Source organism: Rhinatrema bivittatum, chromosome 7 (genome assembly GCF_901001135.1).
Source record: "Rhinatrema bivittatum chromosome 7, aRhiBiv1.1, whole genome shotgun sequence".
Taxonomy (NCBI): Eukaryota; Metazoa; Chordata; class Amphibia; order Gymnophiona; family Rhinatrematidae; genus Rhinatrema; species Rhinatrema bivittatum.
Genome location: NC_042621.1, coordinates 141,431,907 through 141,451,781, shown reverse-complemented (window position 1 = coordinate 141,451,781; position 19,875 = coordinate 141,431,907). Strand labels below are relative to the sequence as shown.

Genomic DNA, 19,875 nt, shown 5'->3' with positions numbered 1-19,875 from the left:
TACATTTTGGTTTCTAATAAATTTCTAATTATAAAAACAAAAGAAAGTTCTAGAATTGGAATCTGAGCGTTTCAGGAGAGAGAAGGGCTGGAGCTTGTGGTAGCACAAGGATCTATGCACTGTTGAGCCACAGGATGCCGGAAGAGTCTGGAGGGAGTTTTAGTATTCAGATCAAATCCCTAATATCATCCTCTCTGCAGGACCCTCTGTCTGGAAACTGCCTCCAAAACAGGACCAGCCAAAGGAGAAGTCTTCTAGAAAGCTGTTTAGCCTAGTAACATGAGAACAGTGATTAGAAATCACATGGCATGTGGCACTTCTGTAGTGCTGTTAGACATGTGACTTGAGGTTGCATATTACATAAGAACATAAGAAAATAAGACATGCCATATTGGGTCAGACCAAGGGTCCATCAAGCCCAGTATCCTGTCTCCAACAATGGCCAATCCAAGTCACAAGTACCTGGCAAGTACCCAAACATTAAATAGATCCCATGCTATTAATGCCAGCAACAAGCAGTGGCTATTCCCTATTGATTAATAGCAGTTTATGGACTTCTCCTCCAGGAACTTATTCAAACCTTTTTTAAACCCAGCTACTCTAGCTGCCTTAACCACATCCTCTAGCAATGAATTCCAGAGCTTAATTGTGCATTGAGAGAAAAACTATTTTCTCCAATTTGTTTTAAATGTGCTTCTTGCTAACATTATGAAGTGGCCTCCTACTCCTTGTATTATCCGAAAGAGTAAATAACTGTTTCACATTTAACAGTTCAAGTCTTTTCATGATTTTGAGAACCTCTATCAGCCATCTCTTCTCCAAGCTGAACAGCCCTAACCTCTTTAGTCTTTCCTCGTAGGGGAGTTGTTCCATGCCCCTTTATCATTTTGGTTGCCCTTCTCTTTACTTTCTTCAGTGCAACTATATCTTTTTTGAGATGCGGTGACCAGAATTGCTGAGCATCTGTCTGTTCAGCAGAAATAGAAGAATTGACCAGAACTGTCATATCTAACTCAAAGAAAGCAAGCCACTGGGATATCAACAGTGTCTGACATGGATTTTTATATCTACCTGGGGTTCTTCTGCATTGAAAGTACAGTTCAAGGTCTTCATGATCCCATTTCATGAATCCATTCCCTCTTCCACTTTTGCAATCAGAACAGGGGATGGTACTCATGCAAACAAGAAATGATCGGTTTCTGCTTTCCCATAGGTTGCTCAGGAGATGTTGCATGTAGTGACCACTTACCACGATGTCTCCTCCACGAACAAACTGCAGACGAGTTTGGAACACAGTGATATCCAGCAGGTAAATGAGGTCGCAGAGGTAATCCATCAGCAACCAGTAATAGATGTTATCTGGTTTCTGGTAAGGGAAAGCCCAGCGGACTGGGATCAGCCAGCAGTTCCAATTCCAGGCCAGAACCACAAAGAACAGCCACAGGATATACATCAGATCTAAGTAGAGAAAAGAGAGGGAAAGAGAAGCGATCTCCCCTTACCAGATTCCAAGACTGTAGGAAGGTACGTGAATGTGACAGGTGGAACAATATTATTCCAAGAGACTATTCAGAGACAAATATTGAATATTGGAGAGATTCCTTAATATGATGGTGTCATGTAACACCTCAGCTCCACTCCTAACACCCATTCAGGGTTAACCCCGTGGCCACTCGGAGGGTTCTGCTAAGCACCGCCCAGGCCTGCCTGCACCTGAGCACATGTTCCTATACTGGCTACCCCACACCTGCCAACTGGATCCCGCTTGCCTTCAGGCAAGTACCCCACCTGCAGGCTATCACCTGGTGGTTTCTAGGAACACTGGGACCCCACACAACCCAGGAGTCACACAGTTCCTAGAAATACACCTACAGACCAAATACAAAAACACTGGGAACATTAATTATTTCTGGACAAACAGAGCTAACGAAAAGTGGGAACAGTGAACGTAAAAAGTGGGAACAGTGAATGTAAAAAGATTTAACTTGCATCCAGTGACAGGTAAAATAATAAAGATTAAACAATAAAAGTCAACTAAACATTTTTCACTGCTTCCCAGTTCCTGGGGAGTTTCAGGGAATGTGCTGTACACTGGAGTTGGAGCAGGGTCTCAGCACAGAGATCTGCTCTCTCTGTACTCCCAGCCAAAACTAAAGAATGCTAGCAAAGTCAGAGCTAGTTCTTTGTCTGAAAGGCCAATCAGGACACAAAGTACTAACAATAGCTCTCTGACCAATGGCTTTCTGACTAATAATAGTTTTCTGGGCTATAGGATTGCAAGATGTTACAGCCCTACAGCTTCCTCAAGGATCCTGGGATATGCATGCTGTCCGAGCCTCATTCTGAGTCAAGCCAGCATTCCAGGCTTCTGTTTGAACTACAGTGCAGCGGTCAAACACTACCTATAAGCCAGCAGAAGTAATGAGTTCTCTGGGGAAAACAGTCACAGGCCAAAAGAATAAATCACAAAGCATCTAAAACCCCTGTTTCGCCACAGTTGGAATATAATTCCTTTATCTAGAAGCACCAAATCCTTTGGAACCCAGCATTTCCTTCTTAAAAGTGTTCATTAGCATACAACTCTCAGAAAATTCTGCAGAAACTTCAGCTTAACACTGACAATGTTATTAGGTGGAAGACGTCAGCTGCTATGTTGTGTTCATGATGTTGGGATAATGTGCCATAGAATCTCCCCAGTCCAGCAATCAACTTTTTTGAAAATAAAGGCCAGGAGCTGGAAAAATTAAAAACATGGGCTTCCAAATTGATAATAGAGGTGATGAAGTTAACACACATAGAGACAGTCTCAACCGAGGCTCTTGGCCTTGAGAAGAAGGATAGCCTGGAGGATCTGATCACTGTGAAGGACCTCATAAAGCCGTATAAGGAGATGGCAGGGCAGCTTATCAGATCGAGAATTAAATGAAGAGTGAGGGATTGTTCATGAGGAGCACAAGGAGATTCCTATAAATGTGGAAGGGAGTACAATGTTGATGGGTGTTATACCACGTTTGCAGGATACGTTAACAGACAGCTTTAACCAGTTCAGGAAACATTGATAAAAGTTACATGAGTTTAAGAAGTCAGTCAATGTTATTATTGGGTACTGGATAAAGCAGTGTTGAAACTGATTAAGATTTCAGTGGTAGAGAAGGAAGTCCTTTTTCTGTGGTTTCATTTTCAGTGAGGTAGATATTTAAAAGAAAATGGCTAGTTAGCCGGATATTATGAGTTAGCTGGATAAAACATGTCTGGCTAACTTACATGGGATATTCAGCAGCACGGCTGCTGAATATCCCTGTATTTGGTGCTACTTAGCCGTATAAGTTATATCCAGCTAAGTTAGACCTGCTGTATGACAGGGTTAACTTATCCAATTAACTTAACTGTCTAAGTAAAAATATTGCTACTGAACATGTATTGTGAAGTTGCAAGATAGAAGAACATTTAAATTAAATAAATAAATAAACACCCAGTTACGTTAGCGGCTAAGTAGCACTGCCCCGATCCGCCCACCGCCCGCCCACCAGATATCCAACTATCTACTTATCCAGCTAAGTGGCAGCTGCTGAACATAGCCAGATATTCAGATAGCTGGATAAATTGCTACTTCTCCGGCTAAGCAGCGCTGAATAATCGGTCTCCCAGTGATCGTCCCCTCCTCCTAACCACACATAACTGCCTGAATGTTACTAGCTTAGAAATTAATGAGGAATTCCCCAAGAGAATAGCACTGGGTTTCATGCTGTATAGCATGCCATTTCTCCTCATCAATCCTTCCCAATTTGCTTTCTGTTTCATCCTTCCTTCATCTACCTGCCTCTTCCTTGCCTTTCTTTCCTGCATTCGCATTGTTCTTACCTCTGTTTCGCCCTTCTCCTAATTCACTACCATGACACTGAGATAACACCTGGGTGTATTCACTGGTCGTTCATGCTGTCAAATCACTCAGCTAACACCTGCGGGTACTCACTGGATAAAGGGTCAATGCTGGATGGGAATTTGTGCTGTCTTCGACGACGGGACCAGGGACGGACTTTGAATTTACAGCACAGCATCTCGCAGTAATGCTCCTCCTCTTCATGCTTGGCTCCTTCTGGCTCTTTCTTCTGCTCAGGTGGTTCTGGAGGTGGAGGAGGGGGAGGTGGAGTTTCTTTCTTGGCAGGGGCTGTGTGGAAGAGCTCAGAATTATTTCAGTCATCCGAGGTTTCTCGGAATTGGCAACAGGCTCCATTTTCTCAGGACAGCCCTGGTTTTACATCACTGCGTGCATGGTCCTGTAGTTTCAAGTTCCCTAATAAAAGCACAGCTCCATGTTCATATAGGCAGAGGAGTGAAACCAGAACTGGACTGGCTCGGCCTGAAATGATGGAGCCTGATGGGAACCTGAAGGGGTTTCCATTGCTTCAACAACCTCCTAATCTCTAAAAATACTTTTGTGGTCCTTCTGACTCCACAGAAAATTATCCATCTGCTCCAACAAGAGGTTTGAGCCTCCGTCAGTAAGGATAGCCATTTACAATTTTTCACCTTTACTTTATTTTTTACTTTACGTTTACATTTGTTGATCGCTGATGACAAATGGCTCATAGTGATTTGCAAAAACATCACATTGTGAATACAAAACAAGTAAAACCAATATAATAAAGACAAAACATCAATTTGTCATTAAAACTCATAATCCAGAACCATTTCCTATTATTAACAAATCCATATAAAACAAATCTAAAACTTATTTTGAACCTGATGAACTAAAACTGAAACCCGGCTATAAATGTAATTGTTTCACTGAGAGAAGGCTTTCAAAAAAGCCAGGTCTTCACTTCCTTCCTGTAGCACCTATAATTCTCCAGGGACCTCAGTTTCAGGCCGATACAGTAAAGTGCGCTCCAATGGAGCGCACTTTACTGTATCGGCACGGCCAAACGCGGGCTAACAGTGCGCTCCGATGGAGCGCACTGTTAGCCCGCGTTTGGCCGTGCGTTTTCGACGTGCTATTTTTATCCCTTATACAGTAAGGGGTAATAGCGCATCAAAAATGCGCAGCCAACCCCCCCCCCCCCCACACACACACACAACTAATAGCGCCCGCAACATGCAAATGCATGTTGATGGGCCTATTAGTCATTCCCGCACATTTTACTTTCAAAAATTAACGCATGTCAAAGGCTGGCATTAATTTCGGCTGGCACCGGGAAAGTGTACAGAAAAGCAGAAAAAACTGCTTTTCTGTACACCCTCCAACGGAGGTCCCAAAATAAAAAAAAAATCAAAAATTAAAAAAAAAAAAAATTAAAATAGCCGGCGTCCGTTTTCCGAACCCGTGGCTGTCAGCGGGTTCGAGAACTGACGCTGGTAAAATTGAGCGTCGGCTGTCAAACCCGCTGACAGCCGCCACTTCTGTCAAAAAGGAGGTGCTAGGGACGCGCTAATGTCCCTAGTGCCTCCTTTGACCGCGGGCCCTAATTTACATACCTGGGCTTTCTGAATCGCGCGCCCAGAAGAGTGGCCTGTGCGCGTGTTGGGAGAGCGGGCGCTCGCTGGCTCTCCCGTGCGTTTTTCTTTATCGGCCTATTCTAGGAAGCTTATTCCAGAGTTCAGGACCCCTAATTGAAAAGATTCATTTTCATTATTTTTGGTAAGTAACTCTCTTCATTTGATGGAACTATATGAAAATTCTGCTAAGAGGACCTCAGATTCTGAGATAGTACGTCGTTAGCTAATCTTTGTGCAAAATACTCTGGACGGCTATTATAGCTACAATTGAAGATCCCCTTCAGAATCTTGAACTTGCATTGGAACTGAACTGGGAGAGAATGTGGTGCTTAAGGAAAGGAGAACCATGGGCCCTGGCATGCAAGCCACCTAAGATCTTTGTTGATGTGTTCTGCACAAACTGTTGTCCCCTGATCAGAAGTTCAGATAATCCCAAATAAACTGAGTTTCAATAGTCCAATCTAGAGATTACTAATGCCTGAGCCATTAAGCCCAATAGGGCCTTATTGATGAACTATTCTTAGGTAACCAAAGACCAACTTGATCATCGAGGAACCCTGAATCTCAAGGTCAGCCTTGAATCAACCCATATTCCCAAATTGTGAACAGAATTTATTTATTATTTATTTATTTAATATATTTATATACCGTTTTACTAGTATATCACTGACCAAAGCGGTTTACAATAGCAAAACAAACATCATAAACAAGACTCAATTTAAATTAAATTTAAATTGTTTAACTAAAATAGTAAAACAGAATTAAAGTAAAAATAGAGATGAATAAAAATACAGCAAGTTACATGATCAATAAAAATTAAACTGACAAAAATAAAATTGGCCATTACATTTAAAAACTTAAAAGTCAGAAGTAAAACAAAGTCAATAAATATTTTAAAAGTTCAACAATTCCTTAAAAGACATTAAGTGTGATACATACCTAACCTTACTAACTCTAGCTAGAGAGTTCAATGTCCCTAAAAGCTTCCTGAAAAAGATGGGTTTTCAATGCCTTCTTGAACTCTTTTCGATTGGGTATTAGCCTTAAAGGGTCTGGCAGTGCATTCCATAAAATGGGACCAACAACCAAGAAAGCTCTATTCCTTGTCACATTCAATGCGGCGTTTTTTACTGAAGGAATTTCCAGTAAGTTTTTTCCTGTTGATCTGAGCTCTCTCTGCGGTTTATAAACTCGCAGCGTGGAGCATAACCAAATGGAATCTGTGCTATTTAGTAGGGAATGAATTAACGTGATGATTTTATATTGGATTCTATACCTAACTGGTAACCAATGTAATTTATACAAGATTGGTGAGATATGCTGTTTAAAAGGAGTGCCAGTAAGAAGTCTAGCTGCTGAGTTTAGAACCAGTTGTAAAGGCCTAATGGTGTTTTCAGGCAATCCTTTATATAGACCATTACAATAATCTAAGCCAGAAAGAATCAGCACTTGTAGTACTGAATGATAGTCATGAAAAAATAGAAGTGGGCGTAATCGCTTTAGGACATGCAATTTAAAAAAATAATTTTTTACCGTTTTTGAGATGTGTTGTACTAAAGAAAGATTAGTGTCAATCCATACGCCAAGATTACGCGCTAACTTAGTAACTGGTACCACATCATTACCTAAATTTACACTTGCCGGAGGAGCATTGACAGAGTTAGATATGAAGCTAAGATAAAGGATTTCAGTTTTCTTTTTATTCAGCTTTAATTGGTTGTGAGCCATCCACTGTTCAATTGTACTAATGTATAATTGTATCAAAGAAAAAGTTTCGGACCAGGATGATTTATAAGGGACAAACAGCTGAATATCATCAGCATAAAGTTTAAATTCAACATTCAATGAAGCTAAAATTTGACACAAAGGCAAGAGATAAATGTTAAACAAAATTGGAGACAATGAAGAACCTTGTGGGACACCTGTCGATTGAATGTATCTTTGAGAGGAGCAGGAGCCAATATTAACTTGACAAATGTGGTTAGAGAGGAAGCTCCCGAACCACTCCAGTACAGTGGACTTTATACCTATGTGTTGTAGAACAGACATCAATATTTTATGGTCTAACGTATCAAACGCTGCTGAAATATCCAAAAAGATCACAACATAATCCGTATAAGAATCAAAACCTCTAAGGAAAGTGTCAAAAGAGGATAGCAAAAGGGTCTCTGTGGAGTATCCTTTTCTAAAGCCATGCTGATTTGGATTTAGTATGTCCGATTCCGATAGAAATTCTTTAAGTTGGTGTAAAACGACCGATTCCAGAATTTTTGCTAAGGAGCATAACGATGCAATAGGTCTCAAACAGGAAAAGTCCAAAAATGAAGATGCTTTATTCTTTAGGATAGGCAAGATTGAAGTCTGCTTTAATGAGTTAGGGAATTTCCCTGTTTCTAAAGATTGATTAATTAACAAACAGAGGTGTTCAGGATAGTTTTCAGCAATACTTTTTAATAGAATGCCGGAACAAGGGTTTAAAGGGGAATTAGAAATTTTTTGCTTACTTATGATCTTTAAGATGGCTGTAGGGTTGGTGGGATAAAAGTCTGACCACTCTGAACCTGTTAGTTTTTGTTTGTAATTTGGATAAGGTAAGGTAATAAATTCCTGAGATATGGATTCAATTTTTTGTTGAAAATATTTAGATATTTGCTCGCATGTGTCATTTGTAATTTCGGAAAAGGCATTTGTATGATCGGTTGTTAAAGATTTCACTATATTGAACAAAGTTGCTGGATTGTTGTTTGCAAGTGCTATTTTGTCCGCATAATACCTTTTCCTTGCTAAATTATCTTCTTTCTTGTATGATTTTAAAGTATTTTGAAAAACAGTCTTTACTTCTAGGGTCTTCTGTTTTTGCCAGGCACGCTCCTTTTTCCTTAAAGAAGTTTTCCACACACGTAAATTGTTGTTATACCAAGGAGAATTCGGTTTGTTATGGGACTTTTTTTGTACTACTGATCTTAAAGGAGCCACAGTATCTAAAGTTGTCAAAATAGCTGAGTTCCAGTCTTCTAGCGATTTATCCACATTCTCGGCAAGATTACGAGGCATATTGTCCGCAAATACATTTAAAAAAGTTTCTGAGCTTATTGGTTTCCTCTTCTTTGGTTGTTTAGACAGAACATTTGAACTTTTCATTGAAACAGAAACGGAAAAAGAAATAAGATGATGGTCTGACCATTGAACAGATTGATTATTTAAGCCCACCGATGGTATATTCAAATAAGAGGGATTATAAAAGACTAAATCTAAAATATTGCCTTTTGTATGGGTGGGATCAGAAATAAGTTGGATCCAACCTAGTCCCAACATAGCGTCCAGAAAAGAGGTGGTAATAGTGGATAACGAGTCATTATTTATTTGCAAGTTAAAATCACCTATAAGAATTGTTTTGACTAAATTTAAATCCAAAGAAGATATAAAGTTCTAAGAATTTTGACAAATGTGTGTATAAAGTTCTAGGCGGACAGTACACTAATACTACATTCAAATATTTAGTGGATAAAATCAAAAGTTCGAACGGGTCACTGTTAGGAATTATTTTCCTTATGGGTTTAAGAGAGGCTTTAATAAATGCAAGCACACCCCCACCTCTACATCTCTCTCGAGCAACTGAAAAAGCGCAATAGCTGTCGGGACAAATACTGTTTACTATCACCGAATCTTTTGAACAGAAGACGTAAGGGAGATAGTGGAATCATTAAAATCATCTTAAAATCAGGTTGAGGTTCCCCTTTCCCTAATGCTCCAAATTTTTAACAATCAGTTTGAGTTTATTAACCTATAATTATGGGGAAATAGCTTTCAGTCTGTAACTGACTGACTCCATTTCTATCTAGCCACCTTTTGAAACTGAGAGAAAAATCTGAATGTCATCGGCAAAGCAATGGTATCTCAGAACTGATGCCCTAATAATCTTGCATAAAGGTGCCTTATAAAGGTTAAAAAGATAAGGTGACAGGACTGACTCTTGCGAAACTCCACAAGACAGTTCCCAGGGTGAAGATCGATGATTTGCAATTGCTGTTTCCTGCCATTGTCCTGGAGAACTGCAATACTGTCATTCGTCTAAACCCTCTGCTCTTATTCGGGCAATCAACATGTTGCAGAGAAATCAAGAAGGATCACCACGATGTCCATTCCATCATCATTAAAATAGTAACAATTGTCTAAAAAAGACCTCAGCAATATCTCAGTATGAAAAAAACTCACAAAAACCTGATTGATATTTATCCAGTAATGCAGCCGATGACACATACCCCAGCAACTGGAGAGCCACTACATTTTCGACAACTTTCCTGTACAGAAGCATGTTAACACTATTGCAATTGTTACATGCATTAAACGCCTAAGTGTAGAAAGCAATTATTTATTTATTTAAAAACTTTTTTTTATACCGGTATTACTAGGTATATCATACCGGTTTACATCATAACTGCAGGATGATATTACATTAAACAGGTACAGGGTAGGGGCTAGAAGGAACAAGAGCGAAGGCTAGAAGCTAGCATACAAATGCAAAAACAGGTGCAAGATACGAATGCAATAAACAGATAAAACAATGTGAACAATGTAACAAGTGGCAAGGCCTGGTAAATAAAGTGAACCAGCTTTATACATAGGATACGGTCGAGTCTTGTTGCCGTAAGGGGTAAAAGTGCGGAAGGTCTAGTCAGGATAGGCCTGTTTAAAGAGCCAAGTCTTTAATTTGGATCTGAATTTGATGGTCAGTCAGTGCCATTTTGGATTTTGTCCCCAGTGGGACAGGAGCAATTGGGCATCTCTCCTGCTTAGGATGACCTGGATTCTGCCATGGGGTAATGGGATGCGGTTCAGGTGGGGAACAGAACCCGAGGGTGGGACTTTGTGAGTTATGACAGTAACTTAAACACCATGGGATTCTCGCGTATCTGCATCAGATGTTAGTCTTATTGTTATGCACCTATGTTCTTACTCTTGCTCCAGTTCCTTGATCTTACTGCAGATGCTGCCTACTCCTAGTAGACGACTCAGTTTTCCTAACCCTCTTTCTTTCCCTTTTGTTTTTGTTCTTTGTTCCAGGAAGAAGGAAAATCTTGCTTTGATATGATAACCATCACAATATTCTGTACTGTTTGATTTAGACTGCTTGTAATCCACCTTGAGCAATTCTTGGTAAAAGGCAGAATATTGGATGTTTTATATAGAAGCAAATAAATAAATAAATGTATTAGAGTAAAGGGGAAGAGAGTATACATAGAAGGGATTGATTTGGTGCAGGGAGAACATTCCTGCAAAGGGAGGTGCCCCGGGAGAGGAGGATTTCAGCATAGGGAGGGGGGATATCTGTGGGGGGTAGAGATGGGAGGCTTTCACTTGGAGCTAACTGCCCCTTTCTCATTTGCAGGTCAGGTGACTGTTAAAATTCATTCCCATAGTGGTAAGGCATGGACATTACCGCTGCTAGCAACATCCAAGGTTACAGGCTATGGGAACACTGCACCACATTTAGTAAATGCAACGGTAACTAAGGTGCAGCATTGATGCACTTCAGTAAACAGGGCCCAGAGAAAGCAGTTAGGAAATTAGAATAAGGCTAGACTTGATAAATCTCTAGGCTTTTTTAAGAATAGAAAGGGTTTTGAATATTCGACATTAAGAAGAAAACAAACACACATATCAAAGGTAAGACTTTTTTTTCAATTTAAAATATTGGATCATGTTATAAATTATTATGTATTTTTAGATAAATTTTGAAAAACCTAGTCTCCATCTGCCCATGTAAAACAAGGGTTTATTTATGTATTTGATTTATATTCCCTTCCAGTTTACACAGGTAGATTACCTTTATCTGCATAATTTGATTTTCAAAGGCTGAAAGTATCCACGTTGTATCACAAAGTGGGTACCTTTAGCTGCATCACAAATAGTCATGCCTAGGGGTGGAACTGGGATAGGGAAGAAAACTGCCATATCATTTCATTTTGTTTTCACAATGTACGTGAGTAGTTTACCCATGCTGACTTGCACACATTAATGAAGGTGACGCAAACCTAGACGGAATCCCAACCGTCCATTCTATATCTTTGATTGCCTCTCCTCTCCCCCCATCCCCCCCCCCCAAAAAAACCTTGTGCTTCCATCAGGCAAACTAGGTTTCCTAGAGCACCAACATTTTGGGGGTGGCAAAATCCTGCCAGCATGAGGCCCAGAACGGCGCCGTGCCAGAGCCAATGCTGCCAAAGAAGGGCGCGCTGTGCTGGAGCCACTGCCGCTGTAGGAGCTGGAGCAGGTTGGGAGAGGGGGGTGCAAGACCGAAGGTTTGCTTAGGGTGCCAAATGCTCTTGCACCGGCTCTGGGACTGTGGCACTCCAGGAGGCCCTAAAGCCCTATTGCCAACCCCCCCCCAAGAATTGCTGCACTCCCCTTCCCCTTCCCCCACCCAAAGACCCCTGATCATTCGATAACCCACTCTCTGCTGACCTCCACTGAGACCTCAAATGTGAGATCCTCAGATCCTGAAGCCTCCATGGGGAGTTTGATTGGTGCTCACCATGGGGAAGCTTGATATCCATCATCAGGGGTGTCCCAGTAAGGGGAGGAGGAAAGAGAGACATGATCCATGGGGGGTAATGTGTGTGATCACCAGGGGGACCCAAACCAGAAGCGGATTACACAATCACAAGGATACCATCGGCGGGAAGGGGTTCGCCATGGGGCAGGTGGTGGTGTGTTTTGGCACATGGATTATCCCGCTCAGCTACTAATTTTAACCCACATGAGTTCAGTTCTATGCCAAATTTAAAACAAGATTTTTTTCCAAATCAGCAGAGTTTCTGCAGGTTAAAATTAACCACCATGTTTACCCACTGAGCAGGTTTTCTAATAATTTGGACGTACCTATATAGTCTTTACTTGTTTTTGAAATTATAGGTGTAATAACTGACATAGCAATGCTCCATCTGTGTTAGTTTTATCTCCTGAACTAGTCAGCAAATTCTAATGATGGCATTTTTGGGGGGGAGTGAGAAGCAGGAGTGGGCGCATCACATGCTGTAGCCTTTTCTCTCTTCTCTCTGCCCCTTTCCCTTATCCTGTGCCTTTCTTAAGTAAAAACTCCAAATCTGACCCCTCCCCCCCCAAGACTTCCTCATCCCCACACCCCGCAAAAAATGAGGTATCATTGTTCCAAGTTGGGGGATTTCTTGCCGTGTGTCAAACAAACGATTCCCTTCCCCTGCCCTGGACTGTGACTCACATGCAGCAGGAGTTTCCTCATCACTGGAAGCCTCAGCGTCAATCAGCTTCTCCTTGGCTCTCTCAGTCCGGTCCTTGAAGAGTCTAACGAGCTCCTGAAGTCGCTCATTGATGACGGCGCTGTTGTGGCTCATTGCTGAGCTTGGACGCTCTTGCACGCTGTCAAGATGAAATATTAATTTCAAAGCTATTCACAGTTGGGGGAGAGCAGCAGCTCAGTGGCTTTAGAAACTTAGGACTTGTCATAGAGTCAAGGCTCGATTATAATATTGCTTGAACTGTACGATGCTCGCCCATGGTTACTTAGGGCTGAATTTCAAAGCCAGTACATAAATGGCTGATAGAAAATAGCCCAGGGCTCAGTGAACGTTGGAGTATGTGCGTAACCCAAATACACCCGTGCTTTTACGCAAACAGGAGAAAGATGTTCTGGGGAAGGGCAGAATTGGGGTGAGCTGGAACCTAGAAGCAAATTTTTGATATTAAAAAGTATGAGATCTATTTTCAAAGATTTTAAGCATCTAACTTTGAAGTTAACCTAAATTGGCCTTTGTGAAAATTGACTAGGGCTGAGTGCCTAAAACGTAGGGACAGAGATAGGGCATGAAAACAAAGTTATAAGCATAACATTAATTTTAAGAACTATGTGCCTAACTTAGGAAACTAAATCTAGGCAAATGAATAGGGATGTGAATCGTTTTTTTGACGATTTAAAAAATCGTCCGATATTTTTTAAATCGTCAAAAATCGTTAGAGTGCACGATACAATATAAATTCCCCCAATTTATCGTGAAAAATCGTAAATCGGGGATTTGGGGGGAGGGCGGGAAAACCGGCACACCAAAACAACCCCTAAACCCACCCCGACCCTTTAAAACTAAACCCTTACCTTCCCCCACCCTCCCGAACCCCCCCCAAAACTTTTTACGAGTACCTGGTGGTCCAGTGGAAGCCCCGGGACCGATCTCCCGCTCTCGGGCCAATGGCGCCATTTTGATGCCACTAATAAAAATGGCGTTGATGGCCCGATAAAAACAAAACCCACCGACCCTTTAAAAATCGACCCCTTAGCTTCCCCCACCCTCCCGACCCCCCAAAAAACATTTTAAAATTATCTGGTGATCCAGTAGGGGCGCAGGGAGCGATCTCCTGCTCTAAGGCCATCGACTGCCACTAATAAAAATGGCGCCGATGGCCCTTTACCCTTACCATGTGACAGGGTATTCATGCCATTGGCTGGCCCCTGTCACATGGAGGGAGCACTGTATCGCCGGCCATGGCCCGCGCCATTTTTAAAGATGGCGCCGGCCATCCAGTGCTCCTACCATATGACAGGGGCCGGCCAATGGCACGGATACCCTGTCACATGGTAAGGGCAAAGGGCCATCGGCACCATTTTTATTAGTGCAGTCGATGGCCTGAGAGCAGGAGATCGCTCCCCGCGTCCCCACTGGACCACCAGGTAATTTTAAAACGTTTTTGGGGGTTCGGGAGGGTGGGGGAAGCTAAGGGGTCGGTTTTTAAGGGTCGGGGTGGGTTTTTTGTTTATCAGATCGAGCGCAGCTGATAAACAAAAACCCAATCGGGCCGGACAATAAAAATTTTAAGATTTGAATCAGAACCGGAACCGATCAGATTCCGGTTCCGATTCACATCTCTACAAATGAATAAAAGGCCTAAATTTAGGACTCTTAGGGGGTCATTTTCTAAAGGGATCTCACGCGAAAAGGGACTTTTCGCGTGCAATACTTAGATTGGGGCGGAGTCCGCACTAGAAGGGGAGGAGTCGGGGCGGCGTCGGGGCGGACTCCGTGACAACTTCGCTAACGGTGAAAGGTAAGACTCCTTATTGCCGCCAATAGCGCGCCCAATAGCGCCACCTTTCACGGTGGCGCTATTGGGTGTGAAATCCGGCAGCGATAACACCGCGGTGGTGCGATTGTTGCCAGCTTTCGCAGGCCCGCCCCCCGCTTCGCCCCTCCCGCCCCCTGGTACCGCGCAATTCTCAAAGGCCTGTGATTTTAGAAAATCCAGGCCTTAGTTTTTTTTTTTTCTAAACTTTATAGTTATCTTTATTTTAATTTATAAATCACCTAAAACAGTACTCTAGGTGATGTACAAATAAAACAAGCATAAAATATAAATTGCAAACATTCACAAAACAAACAAATAAATTCAATATCAAAAAGCTCACATGAGAACCATAGCAGTCAGGAGCGTCAGTAGAGATAATGCTTAATTCAGAGTCTCAAAAGCTAGTAATAAGCCTGCTTAAATAAATAGGTTTTCAACACAGTTTTAAAATTTTTGACTCCATCAGCCAGGCGCAAAGCCTCTGGAAAGGAGTTCCAGAGAGCGGGGGCCGCAACAGAGAAGTACTGCTCATTCTGGCGCGGTGCAAAGAAGGGACTTCCAAAAGTCTTCTTTGTGATAAACGCAAATGGCGTGTCGGACAGTATATATGCACCATGGTGCAGCAGAGGAAGAAATAAATTTAAACACAATGACTGCAATTTAGTACTGAATATGGAGATCTATTAGCACAGGTGTAATGGAGATCAGTAATATGGAGATCTATTAGCACAGGTGTAATATGGTCACTTCTTTTACAACCTGAAATGAGACGGGCAGCCGCATTTAACAAACGTTTTCGTGACATACAAACTGATCATGACAACAATATTATAGTGAGACCCTTAGTTTAGGATCCTAAATTTATGTGAATTTTCAGCTGACAACTTAGAGGCCAATATGCAAAAAAAGCTGGGCCCCTAAGTTAGGAGCCTAATTTTCAGCTGAAAATTCACTTAAATTTAGGGTCCCATAAGTTAGGGCTGCTATTCATTTGTTAAGTTAGGTGCCTACGTCTGACTATCGGCGCTAAGCTCCTGTGCTTCCCTGTCCTAACTCTGCCCTTTAGCCACTCAGTTTTTGGGCCCCTAAATTTAGGAGCAAGGAAGGTAGTATTCAGTAAGGGCCAGATTTTAAGACCTACTCACGGGCGGAGATTTGTGCGCACAACCCAGCGTGCGCAAATCTATGCCTGATTTTATAACATGCGCGCGCAGCTGGAACTTCTGGGTGCAGGCACCTCCTGCAGGTCATAGAAGAAGACAGAAGAAGATCCTGGAGAAAGAAGAAGATCCCAAAAAAAAATTCTTGAGACCAAAAGAAAGTCCAGAGACAAGACCTGTGAGAAGGATATCCCACCGGGCACATGGCCTTTGCAATCTGTTGTGCTGTGGATGGAAGGGAAGTGCCAGGGGGTGCTCCTCAGCGTGGGACAAAAGATGTGTGCCCCTGCGGCGAGACGGTCCAAGTCTGGGAACTGCGAATTGAGGGCCTCTACCAAACCTGCAAGCCCAGACGAGACAATCAACACAATGATGGTCTCTTGAACAGTCCTCCGACTGTTCCAAGCCCTTTCGGACTGCCACTGGGTAACAACTAGGGTGGCAGGCTGGACAGAGGACAAGGGCAGACGGAGACATCTGACATAGGACAGGACTCAGACATTGAGGTAGACGAAGACTCAGGCTTGAAGAAAGACAAAGACTCAGGCTTGAAGGAAAACTTGGAAGAAGTACTGTGACGCCACATGCCCTACACATGCCCTACACACCCCAGCCAGGATGGTCACAGACCACATTGGAGGCGAAGCAGCAAAGCTGACATCGACTCAATTACATTAGAGTTCAAGATGTGAGGGTGAAGATCCGAGATGAAACTCAGATGGATTGAGGATGAAGATCTGAGGCAAAACTCATGGATTGAGGATGGAGATCCTAGGCGAAACTCAGATGGATAGAGGATGAAGATCTGAGGCGAAACTCAGATGGATTGAGGATGGTGAGGATCTTCGGTCTGTGAGATGGAATCCCACCAACGCCCTACACACCCCAGCTGGGGTAGTCGTGGACCACTGGACCACTATGCACCCTACCAGCCCAGCTGGGCTCGTCGTGGCCACAAGGGATGGGAAGATGGAACCTCTGGACTGGAATAGAACATCAGGGAAACATCTGGAACAAGGACGAAGTCGAGAGACCAAGGAACAAAGAACATCTAGACATCAGGAACATGGAACGATGATGAAGACGTGGGAACCCACACAGAACGGAGTACCTAGGAAGAGCTAGAAGACGTGGAGTCCTAAGGAGGACTTACACCTTGCAAAGGCAAAGCTGGAATGAAGACTGCGCTTTTTATACTGGAGAAGAGGTGGATCCAATGATGACATCAGAAGTGGACCACTCCTTTGCAGTAGCTTTAAATGCTGAAGAGAGAACCGGTCTCACCCCCTAGGAGGAAGCAGGAAGCAGTGCAGGACCCTGGACAGCAGCCCTGCTGCACAGGAGGACCCCAAGCTGTAGCAGAAGCTGGAATTTGGCCTCAGGCAGGCCCTGAGGTAAGCACAGCTTCTGACCGCTGAGGAGGAACTGCCAGCAGCTCCAGTTGCCAGGTGAGACCGGGGATGGTAGGCCCCATCCCTGCGGGAGACAAGGTAGGTGTCGGTGTTTCCGGGCCACATAGGGGTATTGTTGGCGGCCTCCTGCCGCATAGGGGCATACCCAGACGGCTGCCTGCCGTCGGGTAAAACAGTGGCGATGTTGGCCTCCGGGCCGTGCCGGGTGGTACAGCACGGCTCCAGCCACGAACAGAGAGCAGGGACAACCTCCGGGCTGCAGAGGCTGCAGTAGCTCGGCTCCTACCGCACGGGAAGTGCATCGGCGGCTCCAGGCTGCGAGAAAAAGAGGAGGAAAAAAGGTGGAGAAGCTGCCCTTGCAGCTAACACAGGGCAGTTTCATAACACCTAACCTAGGAACCTAAATTTAGGAGCTCATCTTTTTTTGAATATCGGCCCTTTGTGCATAGGTTAAACTACATAAGTTATGCCCTCTGAAAAGGAAGGATAAAGTCTGCTCATAAAAGGTATGTTCAGACTTTATCTGATCACGCAGTTACAAAATGACCCTCCCTATGTATCTTTGTGACTATAATACATTCAGTTCAGCTAATTATTAATGGCTCTTTTACCCTGATAATGCTGCTTTCAGAAGACAACTTGATGTTAATATCCCGCTTGCAGCATAATTAGGGATCTTTGTTTTCAGTTCTTATTTTATTTTTCCTGAGAATTTCAGAGTTATAATAAAAAAAATAAAAATCAAAGGAAAATTGACTTTTCCACTTATTTTTCTCCTGTATGTTATAAGAAAACTTTTTTATTGAAGAAGGAAACAAGAACAGTTCACGAATCAAGAAATAAGCATCAGCGTAGCAACCCCATTGTAACATCACATTAGAAAACTGATCAAACAATACTGCCTCTGTGCAGTGGGGAACCCCTTGATCTACTAAATACTGAAAAATCTTCGGCCAGTAGATCTGTATAAAAGAGCAATACCGAGAATCCTTAACCTCAACATCTATCGGCATCTGAAATCTTGGCCTTGTAAGCCTTCGCTGGAGAAACATGGGCCCTGTGAAGATATTTAAGGTGCATTTCTCTAAGGGGCACAAACTCGGTGAGTTCTATAACCCTGGAGAGAAATCTTTTCACCAAATAAGGAGTCAAAATAACAATCATTGTTCCTTTTCATTCTAACATTGAAATTCCCAGGAAATATAAAATAAAAATGGAAAACAAAGGTCCCTGAGCATAATATACAACAAATAGTAAAGGAGTGTGGATTAAAAAGGAGGAAAGAAATTACATACCGAATCAAAAAAATAATAAGGGAAAAAGGGAAATTATGGCTGATGATAAAAACACCAGATCACTAACAAACAGGCGTACAAACTAAATAAAGCAAGCTAGATAAAATCAACAGTGATTGCCTGCATCGTGAGAAAACATAGGCTCTGCCCCTGCACGTGCCGAGCCTATGCAAGATAGGCTCGGCACGTGCAGGGACAGGCAGGGGCAGCTTTTCGGGGGTTACGCGCATATCTTACGCGCGTAACCCTTTGAAAATCTGCCCCAATATGATTTTAGAAACAGAGGGGAGTCTCAACCTAAGGGGTGAATTTTCAAAACTTTCCGTGCTTAAAAATGAGCATATACTTGCATAAATAGCCTCCTCTACTTGTGTACTCCATATTTTATAAAAGTCAAAAATACGCAGGCATTTTCACTTTCGTGTGCACATGGGAACAGTCTGGGGCGCTCTAGAGTGAGTCTAATACGTACTCATGTAAGTTGCTATTTTATAATAACATTTACTCGAATATATTTGCCAATTTACTCAAATATTTTTACACCTGCTAATTATTTGGCGTGATATTAAACATGTTTATTGTGTAGGACTGACTGGGTAGGAGGCCTGGGTGAAATGGGGGGAGTTCAGGCTGAAGAACTTGGTGAACTGGTAGACTAATTGGTAAACTGGTTAATTTCAATTGCACGCACATGTTTTAAAATTGGCCAACTTATGCATGTAAATTGGGACATATGCAAGTAAGTTCTACTTTATTTTAGAGCGTAAAATATACGCACATATATTTTTAAAATAGGTAGGAAAAGTACACACGTTCAATGCATTGGTATACATAGTTTCAATGCATCACACATAAGCCTACATACTCGCAGATGTTACAGGGTAGAGATAAGCGTATTTTATTAAATGCGTGTACATGATATGCCTGGGTTATAAAATACTTGTGTATCTTTGCTTGCAAGCCTGGGTGTTGTGAGCGCGGCCTTGGCAGGCCTTGCATTCTGTTGAGAGTGGGGGTGTTTAGTGTGCCCTTGGGCCTCAGCCCGGGCCCAGACCTTCAGGGCCGAGCCGAGGGTTGACGGTGGCTCCGCATGGCTGACGGGCTGACCCTCTGCCAGGCCTGCAAGCGCCCAAGGCCAACACCCAAGGATGTTGGAAGTTGAATGGTCTTCCGATCATTCCAAGCCCTTTCGGACCTGCTGCGAACAGCATGGAGCAGCAGGCCTGGCCTGAGGTTGAGGGCAGACGGAGGCCTTGACACGTAGACAGGACTATGATGGATGCAGGGGCATCTCGGACGAGTCTGGGTTGATGCGACGGCATCACAAGCATGACAAGGAACTTGATCCACACAAGACAAGACATAGGGCAGGAGGACATTGGCACTGTCTCTCAGGGCGCCCTACTCAGCCCACCCGCG

At 42.9% G+C, this 19,875-nt stretch overlaps 1 protein-coding gene across 1 annotated transcript in view; it reads right to left on the bottom strand.

Moving 5' to 3' along the window:
- CNGB1 (cyclic nucleotide gated channel subunit beta 1) overlaps positions 1–19,875 on the bottom strand; it is a 106,850-nt gene that overhangs the window by 51,821 nt on the left and 35,154 nt on the right. The window contains exons 8-10 of the mRNA XM_029609273.1: positions 12,737–12,894; positions 3,974–4,168; positions 1,250–1,458 (exon numbers count right to left, since the gene is read on the bottom strand). Of these exons, the coding sequence (XP_029465133.1) occupies positions 1,250–1,458; positions 3,974–4,168; positions 12,737–12,894 (562 nt within the window). The remainder of the gene's footprint in view (positions 1–1,249; positions 1,459–3,973; positions 4,169–12,736; positions 12,895–19,875) is intronic.